The following is a 24,851-nucleotide window of genomic DNA, read 5'->3' as shown; positions in this document are numbered from 1 at the left end:
GAGGGGTGTAATTAACTAAGGTAAGCCATCCCTGAATTTGAATTACTACTTTCTTTTTATATGCAAATGATCTCGGGAGGTACAAAATAATTGATAGAAAGGACTGCCAATCAATCTTTCAGTTTTATTCTTGTTAGCTCGTCGAGTAGCAGAGAGGTGACCTGAAACACTACATGTCAAGGTTGAGGTAAGCCAGGCATTGTTGAGAAAATTTAATACAAAAAAAAAAATCAACATATGCTCTTCACGGAAAGAATTTTTATTACGAAAATCGCACGATGACAATTACATAATTCGCCGGTTCCTCTGAACAATCCACGAGCTACCTCTACAAGGTTGTATGGGATATATCTCATCGGGTGCAAAATGTAGACATATCATCCCTGGGGCGTGGCAAAAACTGCTCTTGAGCCGAGTTAGGCGATTTTAATCTTCTCATTCCTGAGCTCGTATTTAAAATCCCACACAACTGTTTTGATTGCGTGTTTTTTTGTACCAATGTAATTTGGATATATCAACAAAGTTGAAATGGTAAATTGGCCACCGTAACGATTACAAAAGCTGACGTTTCGAGCGTTAGCCCTTCGTCGGAGCGAACGGCTAACGACGAAGGGCTAACGCTCGAAACGTCAGCTTTTGTAATCTTAACGGTGGCCAATTTACCATTTCAACTTTGTTGATATATCCAAATTATTTCGTTACCCCCACCGACGCAGCCCCAAACGGTTTCTTTGGAAACTATAAGCCTTTATTTTTGTACCAATGCTGCGTAAACTAGCAACCAGCAGAGGTCGAAAGAAGGCAAATTTCCCAATGTAAATGATATTTTACATAAAAACCGATTTCTCTTATGTCTTATAATTAAAAGACTTCCTATCATCCTTCGTTTTGACAATTTCAGAATAGTTAACAGTTATTCACCGAAGCAGAGGTGAAAAGTGGTGGATACTTACCGCATCGCGCATGCCACACAGAAGCCAAAAAAACCAATTTATATCTATCAATATGCCGAAATTTTTTCAAAATTTTAATCGTTGACGCGCGATTTTTTCTCTTCGGTTGTTCGGAGGTGAATAGTACTTGGCTATCACCTTCGAATCAGCCAATCAGTGAATTCTGGGGGAATCATTTGAAATCTCTTTTTGAGGCTTTCTGCTCATTCTGGACTGTTTAAACCGAAGTTTAACGTTAAGGAATACCTTGTCACTCATCGTTCACGATTAAAACTCACGTCTTAAACTGTTTTAACCCGCTGAGATTTACCTCACTCTTATCATGTGAGTTGCTCAGTTACTGGGGGTGGGGGAACCCGAACCGCAAGGGGAAAAGTCCAGCCCGTCGATGCACGAATTCCTCTTTGTGGCCCTTCTTTCTATAAAATCATCAATTGTAGTCGTCATTTCAGATTTCCATCACAAATTTGAAGACTGCTTAGGAGTGAACTATCAGAGTGTAGCATAAACCTTGGAGTCATTTCGGGGGGGGGGGGGGGAAGACATTCATTGTCATAGGATTTTGCTTATTAGCAAAGTTGCCCTTACCGTGACTTACATCCCCCCCCCCCCTCCCTGCGCGCACGTAACCTCGGAACATTTTATCCCGGGGTGGAGAAGAGTCATGTGAGGGTCACGTTATCGTGCCGCGTCATCTCATGGTTAATATTAACAGTATTGATTCCACCCAGGCTTCACTTGGTTTACTACATTCAACCACTAACTTAAAAGAACAACGATGGCTTCAAATACAGTAGACAACCTTGACTTTAAAAATGATGTCTGGAAATCATTTAAGGTATTTTCAACGTTGCTTGAATTAATATACCGAAGGATTTTATTATACCTCGGGTGTAAGGCAAAAAAAATGATGCAGCTACGAAATTTTGAGGCCGATTAGGAGCAACTTTTACAGTCAAAGTAGAAACAAACATGAAGAGTCCCAGGCATGTTTTTGTCCTATTTTGGTCGAGTTATTTGGAGTTGCTATATTTAGAGTTGCTGTGATTTATTGCCATGGTTGATTAACCTTACGAAATGCCATATTAGCACACAATACAATTTAGTTACACTGACGATACTGAAAATATGGAAACAGCGATCGCAATGCTAAGAGGAGTTACTGGAAAGGATGTCAAGCGCCCTTTTGGAAGAAAATGTTAGATCTCGGAGACTAAATGGGTTGTAGTTAATCACCCTTGAAATGAAAACAACTGATCTCTCAAACAGGAGAGGAAGCTATTTGCATGGGGACCGACGAAAACATGGTTATATATATTCAATGATACCTATATTTTTGGTAGAATGTTTCTGTAATCCTTCTCCAAAATGATACGAATGAGTCTCTGCTACAATGAACCGTCTATCGTCCTTTTTACAGTTTAAATACCAAAAAAATTCTAAAACAAAGAAAACAATCAAACACGAAAATGGGGCAAAGTCTCGCGAGATGTCACGGAATCACGCATTCTATTTTCTTTGCACGTGAGAAGTCTGGGTACAGACTCCAATGAGGTTGTTCTCAGCACAGGCTACTACGATAAATATTTTATTTCTTGTATCCTTTGTTAAGGAATAATTGGCTTCATTACAACGTAGACAGATCATGGTAAGCCGTGAGATGCAATGTGGTTGTGAATGTTCTTTTTCTGTCGCAAGCAAAGTCGTGACTGCGATTGATTATTCGTTTGTTTTAGACGACTTCTGCAGATCAAAAGTCAGATCCTGTGGTCGAATTCAAATCTCTCGCTCGTAGAGATGCCTTTGAACGAATGGACACTGAATTGAAGAATTTGCTTGAAACAGCACCAGAAGATAAGAAAGAGGTAATGTCTCTCTGAACTGTATTTGTAGGGCTTTAGAGTTGCAAACTACCTTCAAGGTCTTGTATCAAAACAGCTGTGCAAACACTAACACTAATCTCGGCCTAACATGTTACTGGGGTAATAAATTCTTACCTTTGTCTAAAATGTGAATTTAGGGATGCATTGTAATAAAGATAAACAGCTTATCCTCTCAGGGAGCAGAAAGTTTCTCCCGGTAATATACTTCAGGTACCAGGACCTCAAAACCACACCTCGATATTGCCTTACCTCCCAAGGCATTTATTTTCCTGTTGAAATCTATTCAAGTTTTATATTTTTGATGCAGAATAATAGATGTCTTCGTTGCCTACGAACTGAGAAAGAGAGAAAAAGTTTAAAAACACAATCAAAAGTGGAAAATATGTTTGATTACTTCCTAAGATTATTAACTCAAAACAAAGCAATCAAATCTTTACCTCGGTTGATTTATCTATAGCTATTAAAAATAAGGCAATCAAGACCAGATCACCGATTTCACCCCATTGAAAATGGGCATTTCGTGTTAAAAATTTTCGAATCAGTTATGTAATTTTTAGGACCAAATTAATGTGATGTATGCAGCTTTTAGCTCAGTGTTATTAATCAAGGGTTTTCATCAAGAAATGTAGGAGCTGAGGGGAATATTTTCAAGTAAAAAGAGAATATTCTTGAATTAAAAGAAATTGCTCAGGTCATTGAAATTTAGCCAGGGAAATTCTGCATCCTGGCTGATGAATATTTTGTCTCTACCAATGAGACAATACTTGCTGAAAGCCATATAATCAGCTAGGTGACCATAATCATTTCACACCTTCCCAAATATGTTTGAGACAATCAAAACACTGGACTGTTGGTTTGCTTTTTAGGATGCATTGAAGAATATGAAAGGCTTCAAAGAGTTGTTTGCCAGGTATCTTGAGGAAGAAGGTCCATCAGTACTTTGGGACAAAATCAAACCTCCTCCAGAAGGATCTGTGAGTAGAACATTCATGAACCACCCATATAAAGACATGAGGAATACATGTAGTTGGTCATCCAACCTGCTAAGAAGATACTAAAACAGTGATTCTTTAGTCTGTATTCATATAACAATTGCTAAATGTAGAAAGTGTTGCTAAGACAATGTAAAATAACTCAGATATAACAGCTCTTGTGGTATTCAATATTTTTTGGTTTGAGTACTTTCACTAATGTTGGCACAAGTGGTTGTTGCTAAAGTTGATGAGTTGCAAAGTGGCAAGATAAATATCCACCATTATAACTGCCACGGGTGACTGATTCTTTTATTTTAGTAATTTGGATATATCATCAAAGTTGAAATGGTAAATTGGCCACCGTAATGATTACAAAAGCTGACGTTTCAAGTGTTAGCCCTTCGTCGGAGCCCTTCGTCGGAGCCCTTCGCTCCGACGAAGGGCTAACGCTTGAAACGTCAGCTTTTGTAATCATTACAGTGGCCAATTTACCATTTCAACTTTGTTGATATATCCAAATTATTTCGTTACTCCTACCGACACAGCCCCAAACAGTTTCTTTCGAAACTATCAGCCTTTATTCTTTTATTTTAGGCAAAACAACTCTAACACAATTTTCAACACAGAAAACGACACGGTTAAAACTGCAAATAAAACGGTGAATGAAAACCTATTACAATAGAAACTAAGCTAAGTACACTAGGAAAGCTACAACGAAAACAACAATGAAAATTACATAACACACAACTTACATTTGTTGCAATATTGTTAATCCCTACCTAGCAGCGAATGAGCTGCACGAAGCAAATGACAAAATAGAGTAAACTGCATTGGGCAAAACTGGAATAAACTGCACAAACTATGATGAATACATGGAATGTTACGTAATGTTACATAATGACAAAATTTTACTACAATTAGCACTATTTGAATGAGAGGAATAAAGGAAAAAGAATATTAAGGCATTTGCGATCTGCAACAACTTTCTCTGACAGTAAGGTGAATCAATTTTTAGCATATGTTCATATCTTTCAAAATACCAAAAAATGGTTGGAAATTTCACTCTTGATGTGCAATTTTTGGTCTCATTGGCTGCTTGGAGATGAATAGCAATTGCTGTTCACTTCCAAACTAGCCAATCAGCAGGTGCAAAAAGCACTTTTCACTTGTGTGGTACACACTAATATTCAATACACTACATACAGTGGAACCTTGAATTAATGAAGTGAAGGGGCTGGGGAAATTGGTTCGTTATATCGAGGGTTTGTTATATTGAGGTTCTGTGATATACATTTTACTGTAACTTTAGCCAGGCTGAAACTAAAGTATCATTCATTATACCAAGGACTTTGTTATAGATAGGTTCATTAAATTGAGGTTCTACTGTTTATAAAAAAGGAGAATTATTTCCATTGAATGTTAAGCTCGTGTCACTGATTTCCTTTAGATTGTTATGTATCATGAGATACCAGAGGTTCCAGCAAGCACTATTAAGGAAGTCCTCAATAGACTTGTGGTGATCAAACTTAATGGAGGTTTAGGTACAAGTATGGGATGTACTGGACCCAAAAGTCTGATCTCGTTACGTCGGGATTTAACCTTCCTAGACATGAATGTTCAGCAAATTGAGGTAACAAAAATAACATTTGGAATGAAATGTGAGATGCTTCCTATCTCTCAGGATCTGAATCATGATGAATTCTCCTTACTCTCTGCCAAAAAATTCTTGTGATGTTAGCTCAGAGAATCTGGTATTGGATCAACTTATGATCCCTTAATTTATCTAACTCTATATTCTCATTCTGCTTGATACTGCATTGCTATGATATATAGAAAAATTCTGTCTTGTTCACTTGTGGTAGTTAAAGGGTTAGGACCACAAATTCTATTGAACCTCAAGGTTAGCTCAATGGATAGAGCACTGGACTGTTGTGCGGAAGGCTGAGGGTTTGAGCCCCAGCCGGACCAACACTCAAGGTCTTAAAATAATTGAGAAGAATATGCTATCTTTTTATAACATCAAGAAATGGTCAGATATTCTAGTCTTCTTGGATAGGGACGAATAATTGGAGGTCCGTCTCCTGCAGGGTTAGGGGGAGGAAACGTTAATTTCCCACGCATGAGATTACTGTGTGATGGATGTCCTCCCCTGGGGTGGGATAGGTGGGTTGGGGTTGGTTTAGGTAGGTGAACCTAGTAGGGGACTACGTGTCCTATTGTTCTCTCACCTGCACACTGTACAAATCTTGTTTACAAATTAATTGTAGGAAGGCCATTATGAAAACTACTGGGTTACCAGTAATCAATGTATTTTATCCTCGTTAAATAAAGTTTTCTTCTTCTTCTTCATCTATAAAAACTCAAAAAACAGTTATCAATGATGTTCAACATGTAACTTTGCCCTTTAAAATCCAAACATTATTCAGCTAACAGGTAATGAAAATACTCAAACTTATTTGGTAGTTGTTATCTTGATCTAACACCAAATTATGATTTTACAGGGCAGCTTTTGGCAGTTAGAGGAGAGAATTAACAATTAAAGGGTTAATAATTCTCGCAGCTGTAACTCTCTACACCCTAACAATAACATCCTTTTTCTCCAAACTGTTCCCTATACATTTTCTATGGTACTTACAAGGAGAATTTGCTTTTCAATCAAGGGCTTCTAGTAAATCAATTCTCTGACTCTCTTGACCCTAACATTAGATTCAACAGTGATACTTCTGGGAGAAAGTAGATGCTAATCCTCATAGGGATTAAAGGGCCAAGTGAAATCATTGCCTCATTATTTTTTGGGTGGACTAGTTAGAAAGGAGAGTTACAAAACTTTTAACCCTTTAACTCCCAAGATCTGACTGTAAATTCTCCCCACTAGCTGCTACACATTTCCTCGTAAATTAGTTGGGAGAATTTGGTATTAGATCAAGATATCAACTTCTACATGTACCTGATGACATTAGATATTCTCATTACTTGTCTGCTGGATAATGTATGGATATCATAGGGAGAAGTTACATGTTGATCACTTCAGGGGTTTACGAAGCCTTGAAGTTGAAGATCTGATTGATGATGCCTCTCGCCTTTTCTTTCACAGCATTTAAACAACAAGTATGGCTGCTCTGTTCCACTTGTCCTCATGAACTCCTTCAACACACATGAAGAGACTCAGAAAACCTTGAGAAAGTACAAAGCCAATAATGTGAAAATTCATTGCTTTAATCAGAGTCAACATCCCCGCATTGTAAAGGAGTCTCTCCTTCCCTTACCTAGACTCATAGGAGCTCAGAAAAATGAGTCAAATATTGAGTGGTAAGCAATACCAGATGCATACATCAGAGTAGAATTAAGAGCAGATGGAATACTAATCCCAGTGGGAAATTTTTTGTGGGACTGAGATCCCAGCAGAAGTACTTTGGTGCATGAGTCTGTGGCAGGTGCAAAGTTATACCTCCAAAAAGGTTATTGTACAGTTCTTGAACCAAAAAAGCTCATAAATCTTCCCATTTTTATTAAAAACTCAACACTTAAAAGAGTTCCAGACAGTTTTTGCATATCCTTTATTCATTATAATTCTATTGCCACCATTGTATTTTTGCGAGGATTTCTAACCAAAATAGCCCTAGAATCACAAATTTCAAACCTAAAACAAGGCATTGCAACTCCTTGCTTCTTTAGTAAATTGGTAGCAATTCTCCTGATCCTTCCATCATCATTCTTAGCTCCTCTGACCTCTCCCCCCCTTAATTCCCCTTGTCCTTCCATCATCCTTCTTAGCTCCTCTGATCCCTCCCTATCAGTTCTCCTTGTCTTTTTATCATCTCTCTTTGTTCCTCTGACCCCTCCCCCTTCAGTTCTCTTTCTCCTTCCATTGTCTCTCTTAGCTCCTTTGACCCCTCGCCCCTTTATTCTCCTTGTCCTTCCATCATCTCTCTTCCCTTTTTGACCCCTCCCCCCTCAGTTTTCTTCTCTATCCCTTTATCATCTCTCTTAGCTACTCTGAGCCCCCTTCTCTCAGTTTTTCTGTCCTTCCATCATCTCTCTGAACTCCTCTCCCCTCCTCCTTTATGGTGTCCATGTGCGATTGCAGTTCAATCGATATATGTTGCAGCCAAATTTTAATTCTACTTGAATATTATTCATGTTTTGTTTCAAATGGATTATTATGCATTGTTATATCCTAATGGAAAATATAACAAAATTTTAACCTCGAGTATAATTGAACCACAAGATAGAAATCTGATGCTTGTACTGTATTTCTTTCCTCAAACAGCTGGTACCCTCCAGGCCATGGTGATATTTATCGCTCATTCTACAACTCAGGACTTGTCCAAGAATTCATTGATGAAGGCAAAGAGTTCATATTTGTGTCAAATATTGACAACTTGGGAGCCACAGTAGATATAAATATCCTTTAACACTGTTAAAAGATTGCAGAAGTGTGACAACACACTCAAACAGGAAGTATTATTTTCCTCCTCTTCCTCAATATGTCATTGGAATTTCAATGACAAGACTCTTGTAGGATAAATTCAATTCAGTTAAAGAAAGGTTTACACTTTTCCCAAATCATTTTGCTTGACCTAAAAAGAACCATAGTGCAGCTATGTTTGACCTGTCATTCTTTTTGGTTTCTCTTGACGTATAGAAATTGTCCCTTTGTTCACTTCTTCTAACTCTTCCTTAGACTGTGACCATTTGTCACTAATGAGCCTGGCGCAGACTAGGGAAATGGCTGCCTAGATTTTAATCATAGCTGATATTTTGCAGGACACTCAAGATTCTAAGGTTACCATTGATGTAGGCCTCCTCAAAGGTATAACTCAACCCTTTTAACCCAAGGGTTGACTTAAAGGATTAAAACGAAATGGACAAGAAGAGCCACCCAGTGGAAAGTCCATTGATAAATTATTATTTATTATTATTATTATTTATGTATTTAGAGGAACTCAAGTGTCTTTAACCATGTTCAGATATTTTGAATTACATGTTAAATCCTTCGCGATCGCCAGCACCGGAGTTTGTCATGGAAGTCACGGATAAAACACGGGCTGATGTCAAGGTATGGAAAAGCACTCTTAATACTTAAGTCAGATATGATAACTGCATTATAAAATCCAGAAATCCACCTGTGGATTGTAATCTTGCATTTACTACAAAAATGAAAGAGGAATTTCTATTTTTATAGGGAGGAACCCTCATAGAATATGAAGGAAAACAAAGACTTTTGGAAATTGCACAAGTTCCTAAAGAACATGTAAGTAATGGTTCTTTCTTTAAATTTACCAGAAAAAAATTTTAATGTTCTACAATGCACATCACTTGTCACACTGCAAAATAAACTGTTGGAGACAGGAGTCCACTTTTCATAGAGTTAAATATAAGTGGCATATTTCTTTTGTGGTATGTTTTGCACATACAGATATAGAGGGCAGCAACATTATATCCTATGATACTGTGTAAATTCGTTTGGCACGTAGAGAAACATGAAAGTAAATCACAAGTTGATTTGAGACAATAAAATTAAATGAAAATCTCCTTTGTAGGTTGATGAATTCAAGTCAGTTAACAAATTCAGGTATGTTTCATTTGTTCTATGGCAAATTCTTGTCCAAACAATTCTGGGGAGAGGACAAAACAGTTCTTAATGTGGGAAAAAGATGCTGTGTGTTTCTGCAGTAGAGTAAGAGTTACTTCTTCTGACTTTTGCTTTTCATGGTTAGAATCTTCAACACCAACAATTTGTGGATGAAGTTGGCTGCAATTAAGAGGCTTGTAGAGGAGGACAAGATGCACATGGAAGTTATTATCAACAACAAGGTGTGATTTCATTCTTCAAACTAGACTGTTCAGTAGGTTTTTATGATCTAAAAAAAGTATAACATGTGAGGATCTGGCAGTCTTTGCTATTGCTTCGGCTACTTTTGCAGTGTCATTACTGTTCGTTAAACTGCACACGAGCGGTTAAAAACTGACATATACTGTTTTGAAAATTTAAAACGTAGGCACTGTATCTATCAGAAGTGAGTTGGAGAGCAGTCACTATTTACTACCTTGGGGGGTGGGGGTAGGAAGATCTTGGATTGGTCATAATAATGTTCCCAACATCCCGCGTGGGTTTATCACATTATAGAGCTCGGAAAAATTTGTTCTGTTGCTTAATTAATTACGTCTCTGTCCTTGTAGACCCTTGATAATGGAATGCGTATTATTCAACTGGAGACAGCCGTGGGTGCTGCCATGAAAAACTTTGAAGGAGCACATGGTAAGAGTGAAGGGTGGTATAGGGGTAGTTTTTGTCACTCTACTCCCTATCAAAAACCATTTTCCCCCAAATAGAAAACCAAGCGAATTACAAGCCCATTATTTATTTCTTTGGTTAAAATTTCTTCGTCCCCTCTCTGGCTATGTAGGTATTAACGTACCACGAAGACGTTTCCTTCCAGTCAAGACATGTTCAGATCTACTGTTGGTCATGTCGAACCTGTATGACATGAAGCACGGTCGGCTCGAGATGAGTCCGCTGAGACAGTTTCCGTCTGTGCCCATAGTGCAGCTCAGCGGTAATCATTTTAAAAAGGTGCGTGGACAGTAGTTAATGTTAGAGCTCTTTTTTGTATTCTTGAAATCAAGGGATACGTGTAGCTACCATTTCGTTGTCTCTCTTTTTTGTAGTCATTTTTAGCGAAGTCTCTCTGTCCTCTTAATTCTCTTCTTTGCTGACGCCTGTAAGGAACCTGCTCCTTTCATATTTGATTTTCTTTTTGTCAACAGGTGAAGGATTTCTTGAATCGTTTTGAGACCATTCCAGATTTAATTGAACTGGATCATTTGACAGTGTCTGGGGACGTCACATTTGGTAAAGGAGTGTCTTTGAAGGTAGGTCATGACAAATCAAAGGAAGGTCTGTTGTAAGGTAAATATACATACATACATACATACATACATACATACATACATACATACATACATACATACGTACATACATGCATACATACATACATACATACATACGCACGTACGTACATACGTACATAGATACATCCATACATACATGGTTTATTTGTTAAAGCAGGTCATGAATAAAAGGCAGCATAAAAGCTGATGTGGACCTGCTATGCCTAAAAAATACCTAACCAAACCTAATACAATTGTGATAAATAATGGTAATTGAACTGAGTGGAGTGCAATTTGGGCTGAAATCATACGCGTGATTTCAAAATCGAATGAGCGCGCAGCGCGAGTTTGATTTGAAATCACAAGTATGATTCCAGACCAAAATTGCACAACACAAAGTTCAATTACCACTTTCTTACATCCATTTTGAAATCGCCCAAATATAGGACTTGGTCAATTCAAATATTTTGCTGATGCAGTACTGAGCCGGTTTTTAAAATAAAAAGCGGAACCGGAAACGCTTTTACATCATGTTTTGTATGCAAAACAGAAAGACTTTGACGTCATGTGTCAAAAACGCAGTCAAGTGTTAAATGATGCGATTTAGAGCAAAAAAATATGGTGCGATTCGTATATAAATCGTACCAATTAGGGCCAATCAGATTACAGGGACCACCAGTGATTTCAAAACGATGTAATAAAAAGCATAACTTAAGCCTATTTTAGATCCTAAATACTAAAAAAAATAAATATATATTTATATGTAAAAAAACTTGATAAAAGTAAATAAATATGGGAGGTTGAACTCTCCTAATATCTGTTAATAAACAAAGTTGTCAATATCTTTGTTTCTAACAAGAGCAGTGCTATTAAATGTCATCCTATTTATTATATGGCTTTGAATGGATCAGATTGTATCATCCCTGCAGAGCAGGCGTGATTTGGAGGGCGTTTGCGCAGTATCCTCTGGCTGCCACCTTTGATTTTTACGGCAGCGGAAGGCTGGGGAGAGAAATAAATTTGTACAAAGAGACGCCTGCTAGTGCAAGTTAGACTGTACCTATTAATTTTGTATTGTTTTGTTTTTTTTGTTTGTTTTTTTTTTGTTTTGTCTTTTTTTTTCACTTAAACAGGGAACAGTGATAATCATTGCCAATCATGGGGAAAGGATCGATATTCCTTCAGGCTCACTTTTGGAAAACAAGATTGTTTCTGGAAATCTGAGAATTTTACAGCATTAACAAACAGAACAAAAGCTGATTACGTGTCTCTATCAGCTATCGATAAAGTTTATTCTAATTTTCCCCTTTTATTAATCCCAAAAGTATTTAGTCTTTGTTAAAAAGTTAGTTGGTTATAAACGAGTGCTAATACGAGCGCGCGAAGAATGGCCATTACTGTTCAGTGAAACAACTGTTTACATTTTCTTTTCGTGCGTCCTCTTTTCGCTCCTTTCCACTGAAGTGTGCCATGTATTGGTTAGCCAGTGTCTTGTTCACATGGCAATAAGTAAATATTGATTGTATAAATTTATTTAATAAACAATATTGTAATATAATAGACAATATCGAGTACATTTACGTTTTCAACATTATTTTAAAACGTCATTTCAAGGCGGGTTATGGTATGGAGTTAGAGTAGATATCCTAGCGATCGGGGCGATCGCAGCTTTTTCATTTAATAACCTCACACACTTGGCAGTTTGCATGCGTAACGGTAATCTGCTCTTATTTTTTTCCACCTTTTACAAACAACAACAAGATTCAGGCTCGTTAGTTATGACTGAAGAACGTTGACACAGAGAGAGGACTTAATTTGCTCGTGATATCTTGACACGCGGCTTGTCATGGACATTCAAAAAAGTCCAAGGGAAATTATGCTTGGCAGTTTTTCTCGTTACAACAATTGTTGACGGTTCTTCTTTGCTAACGTATAAAGCAAACATTTTTTTCTTGAGAGGTGTATTTGTGTGGGATAAATTCCTGCTAAAGCCGAATCTGTTCAATTAAGCCCTTTCGCTCAAATTTTACCTCGAACATTCTTGATACCTTTCGAAGATGACGCAAAGTTTTAGCAAGAATTTCATCTTTTGTCCACGCATCTCCCGTCGACAACTCAAGAACACACCTTTCTATCATCACTTTACATCGGCGCAATCTTGGGATCCAGAATTTACTTAGGAATCAGGGAAATTGTGTACAAATTCAGAATTTGACACTACAATAAAGTTTATACTTTGTTTTGTTTTGTTTTTTTCCCTTTTTTTTATATTAAATTAATCATGCCGTTCCAAACCATAAGTATGGCATTTTAGCACAGTATCTCATGTTTTAATCAACGGCATTTGACCAATTTTTCCCTTCTTTCCACATAAGAGACCGCTCTGTTTCCGCAGTTCGTTTTTATTTGAGGTCACTGTAATACTCGATACAGTTTCATTCCTCGTCAAAGCATATCTTGTGAATCCGGGGCTAAACTAGGCTCGATTTGGCTCGATTACTTTTTAATTTTTTGGGGCCAGTCTTCGAACCCCCTCCCCTCTTGAGAGAAGTACAGGCCCATTTCCCGAGCCGCAGTTGGTGAGGGCCTTGGGGTTTGGCCGTCGATCCAACTGTTTGCACAGAGAGATCAATGGAGCGCCACAAGTATATGCGCCTTAGTGGATCAGGAAGCACTGGCTAACCAGAGAAGAAAATCTTCCAATTAACCATCAAATAATGTTGAATGGGCTCAATGAGTCATTCAAAGTGGAAGCTACTCACAAAAGGGATCATAAAGGTATTGTTTTAGAAATTTATCAAATAAGAACGTATGTTTTGAGAGTAACCCTTTTATAGCAGCACATAATTACGCAAAAAGTTGACGATCGCGGAATACTGTTTGATTTAAAAGAATTTCAGGGCCCAAATTTGAAAGAGAATATCTATACTGAAAAATCTTGGGGGTTTAAGCATTAAAAATGTTCAAATTTGATCCGTAGAAACATTTGAAACTTCTAAGTGAAATCCCGGTAAATTTACCGCTGTTCTGTCAAGTTTTAGAGGGAAATGCTTTTGTTGCAAAACTTACCAAGATAACTAAGAATATCACTGGTCATTGAGAGAAAAATGAAACGAGAGCAAACGAGACTATTCTTATTTAGGAATTTGTTCTCATATATTGAACTTGGGCTTCCCTACGAGTTATATTCCTCTCGTACTCAGAAAAATGTTGTCACTTTTATATACGGACCTCCCAGAAAAGCTTATTACGTCACTTTGGTTACACGATATCGAGGACTTTACACTGACCAATAAGAGCGCACTTTCTTTTGTATACATAAACAGCCGCCATCTTGAAAACCATTCAGACAGGTGAAATAATGGAGAGATGTTGACAACAAGAAAGCAATCCCCGAAAACATTTTGTGGGAAATGAACTTGGGAGAAATCGTCACCCTCAATGTTGGTGGAAGAAAGTAAGTGTAGTTTGCCGAAATTTTTCTCTTTTTTTGTTGGCAAAGGCAAAGAACCTTTGGTAAAATAAGTTTGATTTTGAAGGTTGTTACTTTGCTTGTTACTAATTAATACGTCAAGCTTCGTAATTGCTTCAGAGTAATACTTTTAAGCGGTAGAGACGAAACCGTTTTTGTACAAACAAAAATAAACTTAAGTTTAACAATAAGCGGTTGAAACTTGAGCACTTAAAGCTTCAAGCTAAGAGACAATTTGAATTATACAGAAAAATTTGGAGGTTTTTTTCAAAATAATTTCCCAATCGGTAGTAGTTGAATTCATCTATGGAAGGTAAATGTTTCATTCCGGGTTTTTCTAATTGACTGATTTCTTGGCAGAAATTTGTCAAATCAAACGAATACTGGGCGAGTCTGTTACTAGGTTAGCAGGCTGAAGTAAGACCCAAGATAATTTTCACTGAAACTTACAATATATATGTCGTTACCGTTTTATTAGTCAAATGAACCTTTACTACCGTCTGCAGTTTACATATATCATCCTGGTTAATCAACTTGTGACTGGGTGATTATAATTTGATATGATTTTTCTTTTTATTACATTAATTTTGAAACATATGTTGTAGGTTCTCAACTTCTAAGCAGACACTGACATGGATTCCAGACTCATTTTTCTCAAGGTATATATTTAATTTCAGTTGATGGGAAGTATGCGGAGGTGCATGGCTACCTAGGACTTTGTTAGGTCCATTTATATCTGCATTGAATTAACTATATTATATCAAAAAAGTGAATCTTAGCCATACAACCTGCTGATAACTTTGTTTAGGAAATAAATAGATCTGCTTTAAAATGACAAGAAGTTCAAAAGCTTTCTTCTCTATGAGCCTAATTTAGACAATTCCCACCGACTAGATTTTACGTTCATGGTGGGAAAGTGGTCCTGCGTACAACTTTCCATGCTACCTAGCTGTTTCCCTTCTTGGACCATCTGTTTACAATGTTATTATTTCATTATAAAATATTTATTGCCACTTATGATAAAGAATTGATAATTAATAATTAACAATCATTGGGTTCAGTTTTCACTCGATAGCGATAATTATCAAGGCCAAAGTTTGTGTTGTGACTGCCTAAGCCAAAGGCTGAGGCAGATAACACAAACTGAGGCCTTGATAATTATCACTATCATGTGAAGACCGAATCCAATAATTGTTTTATTATGCATATTCCTGAGCTGCAGTTGTAAAGACAAAAGTGCATAAAACTATTGTCTGTAGATATGACATCACTTCTTCATGTATAAAATCTATTGTCTATAGGTATGATGTAAAAGAATGTATGATAATAGTACTTGTTACAAAATTCATTTTTATGTTTAAGTTTGGTTAGTTTTTAACTATATAGTTGCGAGTTCCAGACATTGACCATTCATTATTTTCATTACCCTTCTTTTTAGTTTGCTAAGTGGACGAATTTCATCTCTAAAAGATGAAACAGGAGCGGTGAGTGCGGTCGCCTTCCAATTATAATGTCAATAATCAAAATCCAAGACAACATGGACATTCCAACCATATTATTGAATGGGTTTCATTCAATTTAAACCTACAGTTATTTATACCAATAACTCTCAATAATTGACTTAAGCTGGTTTTGTAATTTGGAACATTTGAAATTTGAATTTGAAATTTGAATTTGAAATTTCTCTTCCTGTCATGTAGTGCCACAGCTTACCAAGGGCCTCTACTAATTACTCTATTATTCTTTCAAAAATAGATATTTATTGATAGAGATCCAGAAGCCTTTGTTCCCATATTAAATTTTCTGAGAACCAAAGAACTTGATGCAAGGTATTGTATTTTCAGAGCAATGACAATGATTATTTATAAGATGGAAAAAAAACCGTAAAAAGGCATTTCAAATGTAGAAGAAAAAGAGGAAGTATTTTGGGAAAGTTTGATCCTGTAGAATCCATTTTCTTATTGAACAATCATTATGATTGTTTCCTGCTGTGAGATGTCGGTAGTGGACTTCAGAGGTGAAGCTCTGGGATTGAACTCTCTTTAACCCTTTACAACCTAACATCAGTATGCAAATTCTCCCTACTGTTCTCTTTACACTTTGTAACATGCTGACAAGGAGAATTTGTTTAACAATCAAAAGCTTCTTCAGAAGGGGATCATTTCCTTTTTTCTCAATTGGTTAAGCGCCGGACTGTTGAGCGGGAGGTCGAGGGTTCAAGCCCCGGCCGGACCAACACTCATGGTCTTGAAAATAACTGAGGAGAATGTGCTACCTTTCTATAACATCAAGACATGGATAGACATTCTAGTCTTCTCGGATAAGGATGAATAAACCGTAGGTCCCATCTCCTGCATCTATTAATTAGTTAATTTGGTTAGGCAGGGGATGTTAAAGAACCCACTCACGAGATTACTGTGATGTGGTCTGGCCTGTTTACTGGCAACTGGGGGGAGGGGACATCTGTTAGATTTGCCTTTCATTGATTGTAAACTGCTTAGCAGTCTGGTAAAAGTCCCCTGCACAGTGTTGTAAAGTGCCATGAGCTCAGGATATGAGCGCTATATAAATAAAAGTTATGATTATTATGCAGCAGTTTAAAACTTTTGTATGCTATATACCGTAAGAATAGTATGACAGGGCGCATGAGCGTAGCCCGTGAACTATAGTGAAGTCAAAATCTATATACTTATCAAACAAAAAGATTAAAAAAAGATTAACTATTTCAGGTATCCAAATCTAAAATAGTCATTATAAAATCTTTATAAACCTATTACTTATTTTGGCTATGAGAGAGTTAATATATTATTATTATTATTATTATTATTATTATTATTATTTTGGTGATCTTATTGTTTGATTGAGGGGTGATATTGTAAGGAGAAATTAGATGCTGATCACTCTTAGGGAACAAAGGGTTAAGTTTTGCAGATCTTCTCTGATAGAACCTAAGCTAATTGTCTTAAATAAGGGGTTGTGCCCTACAATGGACTACCTTTCTTGTTGAAAATAGTTAAAAAAAAAAAAAAAAAAGTAGAGATGGTTAATTTATTACTTGAAATTAACTCATGCAGCATTAAAAAACGAATAGATTTAAATAAATATTTTTTACATTGCAGAGGGTTAGACTTAAGGGTCATCAAGCATGAAGCTGAGTTTTATGGGATCACTCCTCTTGGTAAGATGAAATGAATTAGACATTCCAACCATAGACTGGGTTAAATCATTTGCTAATTAACTACATACATGATATTATTCATGGTTACATATACCAAACAGAATTACAAAATTGTGCTCTTAGAGTGATAGACCAAGTGACCTGAGGTCTGCAGTCAAAGAATCTGAGCTGTTCTCAATAACACAAAGCTTCATAAGTCACATAAAGACAATTGTGATTAAAGTAGGTCCTCCATGGCATCCAGTCTCTGCCGGAGCACAGCCTTGAATTGTATGTTTTACACTAAGTGGAGTAAACTGAAATTTTGAAATTCATATTCATCTGGTTAATTTTTTTTACAGCCAAGAGGCTAGCTTTATGTGAGGAGGTATCCAATTCCAAATGTGGCAATGTGCTGTTCCACGGATATCTTAACCCTCCAGGTAATGAATTGGTAATCAGTTCCATAGGAACCCACCCACAAGCTGAGATAACCACACACCTGAAATATTACTAGAATATTTATAATTCAACTGCATTAGACAGGGCTTGACTAACTTTTCATCTTACCAGCCAATTGGCCGAATGACATCTAAGATGTTATGACAATTTCAGTTTGTTTGCTAGCCAAACTGGCTGGTGAAAATCAAAAATCACTAGCCAAAACTGAATTTCTACTAGTCTGTGACTAGTTGGCTACTGTTAGTGTCAAGCCCTGTTAGATATCTGGCATATGGTCAAGCAATAGACCAGAGAAACCAGTTTGCAAAGAGTTTCAGTTGGGTCACTTCTATTAATTTTTTGTCATAAAGTTACTATAAGTAAACTTTTTTATGTTAACTGCATTTGCAAGGAGTGAAGGCCTTGTTACTGACAATAGCATGAAACACAGAGTACCACTAACTTGGTAGAAATTAAAAAAAAAACATACACTCTAAAATGAGTAGTTGAAAACAAATATTTCCATGGCTGATCAGAGAGAAAGGATAAGTATTAACTTAAATATTACTTAAATGATCTAGTTTTTCTGGCATACTGGTACAATTCAGATAAAGTGTGTTTTCACATTGAAAACATTACCCTTTTCAGAGTTTCCAGCTCCTCCTGTGTCAAGGCATTCATCATCAGCTGCCCTCACAAGGAGAAGCTCTACATCAACTGTAATAAGCACCTCCCGTTATGAACCTGACACTTCAAGCTACCGAGATGTTGGCACCAGAGAAGTCCCAGATGATAATGAAGGTGCTGTTGTAATGGGTGAGTGTCTGTTGAAATACTGTAAATCCTCTAATCACCCCTCTGGGGAGCTTATTTGTTTCAGGTACTTTGGGGGGGGGGGGGGTGGCTTATTGGAGGGAGGGCTTAACAGAGGGGAGCTTGTTAATTAAGACAATGAAGAACTCAATGTTTTGATCTAACTCTCTCAATGGACCTTGTTTGGCCATGTTATATTTTTAGCATCACTCTGTAATTTCCGTATACTGTATTCTATTGGCGCCAACATGATAACATCAATCAATCAATCACCATGCTTGATTTTAAATGACAAAATAAAATTACAGTACTTGAATAAATTTATCGCACTTACTGACATGGAGTGTTATTTTGAATTTTTGTTTTTGAGGGGGAGGGGTGGGGGGGCTTAATAACCTTCGTCCTCTAAAGAGGACTAATAAAGCCCCCCCTCTAATAACTTAGAGGGGGGGCTTTATTAATAGAGGATTTACAGTAAGAGAGTTAATAGGATGGAATTGTGATGAACTTTGCCGGGCATTATTGAAATGGTGCCATTAGTGACTGTTAGTGTTTTGTTTTTGAAAATCATGTATGTATGATTCCCTCTACAGATGTGGACCCAAGGAGAGTGTTAATGGTGATGGGACACCACAGTTTTGTTGCTGTTGCTTTTGCGCATTCTGTTTTTTGTTACCGGTGAGTGGCTTGAGGGGTCCTTCTCATGTTATCAAAAGGTTGTTCTTTGCTTTACTAACTATGCCTCTGTTTTGTTTTTGTTTTAGATCCAAAGATTCAGTTGGCTGGGAACTGATATTCTCCACTCCTTACCTGCGCAACCACGTTGAAAGAATGGCTCTGAATGCAAAGGTGTCATCCAGTTCTCTTGCAGACAAAATGTTGGCAGTTTCATCAGGTTGATTTTTTAAAACTTTTTAAGGGTATTGAGGGACACATAATCAACTTCACAATGCCCCTCTCCACAAAAAGATTCACACATTAATCACAAACAGGGACAAAGAAGAAACCAAGCCTCCCGAGGGTAAACAAACCACAACCAGTTATACTGGGTACTCTACAACTGAGTTATAGGAGAGTTTTATTATTATTATTATTATTATTATTACTTCTATTATATGTAGTGGCTAGAATTTTAGTAGACTCCACAGGTAGGAGCGTAATTGTTTTGGACTTAGTATCAGGTTGACATGCAGGAACTATCTGTCTTTTTCAGAGGGTAGAATTCGGTTATGGAGCTTTTCTACAACTGACCACATTCAAGATGTTGTGAAATTTGAAATTGGTGAGTTGATAAGTGCATCTTTTGGTTGCCTTTCTAGTAGAGGTATATCAATGACAAGGTCTTAGTGGCTTTTCATGGTAAATGTGACTGTCATTTCTGTTGTCAGGTCATACCTTGTAGTCCAACGGTAAAAAAGGAAAAATTTCGGTCAGTTGAAAGGTCATTCTAATAACTACATAGTAGCTTTATATCCGGCACTATGGCTTAAAGCAATTTACAAAATATTGTTTTGTTTTTTCCTTGGGAACAGGGACGTTTGATCTTGGTGTCACTGTAGATGCTCTGTTTTTCATTGGAAGCCAACTTGTAGCCACAAGCCACACAGGAAAAATTGGGGTTTGGAATTCAATGACACAGCATTGGCAGGTATGAAACAATATCTGATATTATTATACCGCTGGCGACGCCCTTGGGTAGTATGAAGCGAATCCTGTGTTCTGATTGGCTACCTGAGGGGGAAAGATGGGCCCATCTTGCCCGCTCGCGATTGCCCGCTTAGATCCGCGTTAGAAAAACATTGCGTGGTGCGTACTTTCAAAGTTCGTAATTTTTGGACAATGTCGGCTATGGAGTCACAAAAAGCGGCAGAAGACAGTGAAAACAAGGAAATAATCAACGACTCTTGTGAGTTTATTGTGCTATAAATATAGTTGGCTTTCTTTCCCAGCTCTCGGAATAAACAAGTCATTCTTGATTTTTGATAAAGCGAAATATCTTTTGCTTTAACAAGAAATCCTTGATTGAGCAAGCTTGTTCGGTCAAGATGGCTGGATATTAGGCTCGTTCTTTATTGGCGTTTTTATGGGCCTCGACTTCGTCTCGGTCCATTAAAATTGGTTAAAAAAAAAACTCGGCTAATATCCAGCCATCTTGACCTCACGCTTGGTTAATAACGCATCTACATAAGATTCATAGATACAGTAAAATTACATCCTGCTCTTTGCTAAAACTCTTAGAGCCACATATTTGAATCCTCTTGAGCTCTTTTGTAACGTGTACGTTTCTTACTGTCTTTGTTTAGATCCAGGAAGTGACGCCGATTTCCAGCTATGACACCGCCGGTTCCTTCCTTCTTCTTGGTTGTACAAATGGTTCTATTTATTACATTGGTACGTCGTAAGGTCTTTTCACTTGGTCGCAAGCGCTGGTACAACTCCAACCAAACTCTGACTCCGTCGTTAGTGAAAAACAGTCCTACAAAACTAGAAGAAATACTTAATAACACTTTTTTCCCAAATTCGTTTAAAAATCAAACTCGGTATCTATCTTTTGAGGTAGCGAATTACCTCTTACTTAATAATTTGAGTATATCAACAAAGTTGAAAAGGTAAATTGGCCACCGTTACGATTATAAAAGCTGACGTTTCGAGCGTTAGCCCTTCGTCGGAGTGAGTGGAGGAATTGTGGGTTGTGTGTGCTTTTAAAAGCAGAAAATGGAGCTACGTTATTGGTGGGAACATGGCAACGAGAAAAACACGAATAAATTAGTGGAATGAAAAGCGTTCGTTGATACCTGTGGGTAGAAACTATTAGCCTTTACCTCTTACTTACCTCTTACTGAAAGAGGAAGTCAAGAGATTCTCTAAGCTCTTGGTTGCATCAATTGCGTCGTTTCGCTCCGTTAGCCTAAGCAACAGTTTGTTTGCTGGACAGATATGCAAAAGTTCCCGCTGAGAATGAAGGATAACGATCTTCTGGTGACAGAGCTGTATAAAGATCCGAACGAAGACATGGTGACTGCACTCAGTGTGTATCTAACACCCAAGACGTGTAAGTAAACGTCCCTGAGATTTAACTTGGAACCTTGGTGTGGACAAAGTCCTGGATATTTTGGGGTAGTCGATTTTTTGTTGAGTTTTGTTTTGTGCAAATAAACCCAGACTATTTTTTAACCAAATTGGAACGTTTGTTTCATTTTGTTTCTGTATCAGGTTTAAGTGGTAACTGGATCGAGATCGCATACGGCACAAGCTCAGGGATAGTTCGAGTGATCGTTCAACATCCCGAGACTGTGGGCCACGGACCACAGCTCTTCCAGACATTCATGGTACACCGGAACCCCGTTATAAAGGTCATGCTAAGTGAGAAAAACCTTGTCTCCATTTGCTCCGAGTACAACCACGTGCGTACGTGGAACGTGACGCGTTTTCGGGGCATGATATCCACACAGCCAGGTTCTACGCCCCTCGCCTCTTTTAACGTTGTTTCCCTGGAGGCGCAGGACGCCCATCCAAGTGCGTTGGCTGGTAATGGCATCGGTGAGTGAGAATCCCATCACCTGAACTTCTGTCGTCCATGTTTGTGTAAAAGCGTTTTCATAAGTCGAATTATTTTTTAACAAGTTTTTCCCGCGAAAATCGTATTTTCCTTTTTTGGTTCCCAGGCCCTTTCGGCGAGCGTGATGATCAACAAGTGTTCATTCAGAAGCTCGTACCTGATACCGATCACGTGATTGTGCGTTTCTCCTCAACAGGAAAAAGGTAACAAAATTGACTTGAAACTTGTCTATCAATCCAAGCCCAGCAGTCGTGGCTCTCTAAAGCTACGCTAAATATAGAACATGAAAATAAGATGGTTTTACACTTTACAAGGAATGAGCTCCGGTAAAGCTATTTTGTCGCTCGAAGTTTTCCTGTGTGGAAGGGAACAGTGCTTTTAAAATTGCTCCGGAACACTTAAGAATAATGAGAGTATCCCTGGTTACTGGTTGAGTGGAAAACCAAGAACTGAAGGAAGAAAATTATAAGCAAGAGGTGATTAGCGTGGATCCAGGGTTAGACAACTATGCTTTCCCTTTTTCATGGCTAAGAGCATAAATTAGGATTAACATTTGTACGATTTTACCGTTCTGCAATGAAGAATTCTCTATAAAAGAGTCTCGAAAAGTGCGGATTTAATCAATACTTAACACTAACTCTAGTTTCGCTCGCTTAAAACAAGCTGGCTTAAAATCGTAGCCACTGGATGGCATCATTTCCAGTTACCAAACCGCTGGGCTGAGACTCAACAAAATAGCTTAGCGTGTGGAGCTTTTTTAAACTGTTGCTTTCGTTTTGCAGGGTCTGCACGATTCGTTCAGTGGACAGTAGTAACATAACTTCATATTGTGTTCATGAATGTGACGCTTCTAGCAGAATGGGATCCAGACCTCGGCGGTTCCTGATAACGGGCCATTCAAATGGATGTATACAAGTAAGAAATTATGAAATCAATGCAGAGTGGTTTTCCGCTATGCATAAGTTGGTATGAAATCATTACCAAGGCAGTTGGTACGGTTTATCGGAATAACGGGAACGCAATATAAGTTAGAAAGCCGATGTGATATAGCTTCCTTAGGACTTAGAGAATTTGGATATTTATTTGTTTCTTTAAGACACTATACTTGGAGAATATTTCGAATGGCCAGTAGCCTGACGTTGCTGTGATTACGTGTAATCTTAGGTGCCTTTTATGGAAGCGAAAATCTTCTTTGAGTAAATCAAATTTGATGCGATTTGTTTGCGATGATTTAGATGTGGGACTTGACAACAGCTTTGGAGATTGCAACCAAGACCACAGGAGAAATCTCAGGTGAGAGTTTGTGAAACGCCTACTTAATCGTTGAGGAGAATAGTGGTTGATAAATACCTGCATTGTTTCACGTGCAGATGTTAACTTATCTGGTGTTGACCGCTTTTCTCACTTTGTAAGGCTAGGAGAAAAGCTCACGTCAGTACAGGTTCGGTAGAAGTGAATATCAAATAATTTTGGTTACGTGCAACAGAATCAAGGTTGCTTGACGTATGAAGAAATCTCTATGAACGCTTCCACATTGTTCTCGAATTCTTGGCTGTTCGCTCTCCTAAACCATCTAAGAATTTTAAAAGTACGGTTAACATATTTCGTTACTCTTTTTGTGCCACAGCCGAACGCGACGATATTGGTAATGTTACGCAAGGCGAACTGTTACGAACATTGGAGCAGTGTGACCTCAGTGCGTCACGTTGTACTACTCCCTCCTTGTCGCCTGCCACATCACTGCTTCACACAAATCTCACAGGCTCACGACTAAAGCTCTCTTACTCATGGCCTAGTTTGGGCGAAGATGACCGCGAGGAGGCTGGAGTCAGTGGTGGGAAGTCCAAATACGGAATTCTGGTATCACAGTGTTAGATGTTGGAGGTTTTCAGTGGAGAACACTTTACAAATAATCGTGGAATGTGAACTGAATTTGCAGCCACAGCTGGCTCTAAACTTAAAATACTGAACACGGTTACTCAACGATTTTTTTGTTAAAGAGTAAGAGGCTCAGTTCATTAATTGTTCTAAGACTCAAAGGTGATTGAAAGAAAGCTTCCCCTTACTTTCGGTCATCACCTGATCAGTCGTCGTCCCCATGCTTAAAAAATTGCTTTATTCCCATTTAACCGATACGAAGTAAGTTTCTTAAGTTTAAAACCTCATCACTCATTTGCAGTAGGTTGCATTAATATGAAAAGGAGAGTCACAATCACATCCGGGAATCCAAGGGTTGAGGTTCAGTTCAACATCTCATTTCTTGTTGTCGCGAAGGATTTCAATAAAATGAGATGGTTCGGTTACAGTTGCAATTGATTTATAATTTATAGATTATTGGGTCAGATTTTACAATTTGGAACTGAGTTTAATATTTGAAAAGAAATTCCTTAAATTGTTGGTAAGTGACACAGAGCTTGCGTGGCATGGCACAGGCGGTTTCCATGGCGTTTTCTTCCACCGAAAGTTCACATTTATTCTTATTAACTGGAATGTATAGAAGAACGTTGTGGAACTGAACGAAGCCAGGTTGATTGTAGGATAGCTTTATTTAAATACTGGCTTTCTGAATGGCTTGGTTTCCCATCGCAGAAATTGGTAATTTATTTAAATAAAATGTGCGATGAACTTAATGTGTATTTTTGTTGTGATTTTACATACGAAACCTTCAGTCGAAATTCTTTGCGAGCTCTTTTGAATAGAAAATT

At 37.8% G+C, this 24,851-nt stretch overlaps 2 protein-coding genes across 4 annotated transcripts; both read left to right on the top strand.

Annotated features, from left to right (window-relative positions):
• The first annotated feature begins 1,678 nt into the window (after positions 1-1,678).
• On the top strand, positions 1,679-12,948 carry LOC111319540 (UTP--glucose-1-phosphate uridylyltransferase). 3 transcript variants are annotated; one of them, XM_088762913.1, is made up of 15 exons: positions 1,691-1,792; positions 2,566-2,601; positions 2,690-2,818; positions 3,703-3,810; positions 5,258-5,440; positions 6,905-7,119; positions 8,081-8,218; positions 8,785-8,869; positions 8,996-9,064; positions 9,354-9,385; positions 9,531-9,627; positions 9,994-10,072; positions 10,221-10,387; positions 10,582-10,686; positions 11,838-12,948. In XM_088762913.1, the coding sequence occupies exons 2-15, from the start codon at positions 2,599-2,601 to the stop codon at positions 11,943-11,945; spliced, it is 1,518 nt and encodes a 505-aa protein (XP_088619039.1). In that variant the 5' UTR covers positions 1,691-1,792; positions 2,566-2,598; the 3' UTR covers positions 11,946-12,948. The 3 variants fall into 3 exon arrangements, with proteins under 3 accessions (XP_088619037.1, XP_088619039.1, XP_088619038.1); XM_088762911.1 differs by lacking the exon at positions 2,566-2,601 and having other exon boundaries at positions 1,679-1,791; XM_088762912.1 differs by lacking the exon at positions 1,691-1,792 and having other exon boundaries at positions 2,483-2,601.
• A 1,076-nt stretch (positions 12,949-14,024) lies between these two features.
• Positions 14,025-24,776, top strand: LOC111347469 (BTB/POZ domain-containing protein KCTD3). Its single transcript, XM_022954711.2, has 18 exons — positions 14,025-14,161; positions 14,782-14,835; positions 15,615-15,660; positions 15,932-16,005; positions 17,296-17,354; positions 17,696-17,776; positions 18,423-18,590; positions 19,181-19,265; positions 19,352-19,482; positions 19,801-19,869; positions 20,120-20,235; positions 20,891-20,978; positions 21,523-21,639; positions 21,801-22,127; positions 22,253-22,349; positions 22,929-23,061; positions 23,382-23,439; positions 23,774-24,776. The coding sequence occupies exons 1-18, from the start codon at positions 14,118-14,120 to the stop codon at positions 24,019-24,021; spliced, it is 1,995 nt and encodes a 664-aa protein (XP_022810446.2). The 5' UTR covers positions 14,025-14,117; the 3' UTR covers positions 24,022-24,776.
• The last annotated feature ends 75 nt before the right edge of the window (positions 24,777-24,851 follow it).

Source organism: Stylophora pistillata, chromosome 6 (genome assembly GCF_964205215.1).
Source record: "Stylophora pistillata chromosome 6, jaStyPist1.2, whole genome shotgun sequence".
NCBI lineage: Eukaryota > Metazoa > Cnidaria > Anthozoa > Scleractinia > Pocilloporidae > Stylophora > Stylophora pistillata.
Note: the sequence above shows the minus strand (reverse complement) of the source record. Positions and strands in the feature narration are given on the sequence as shown.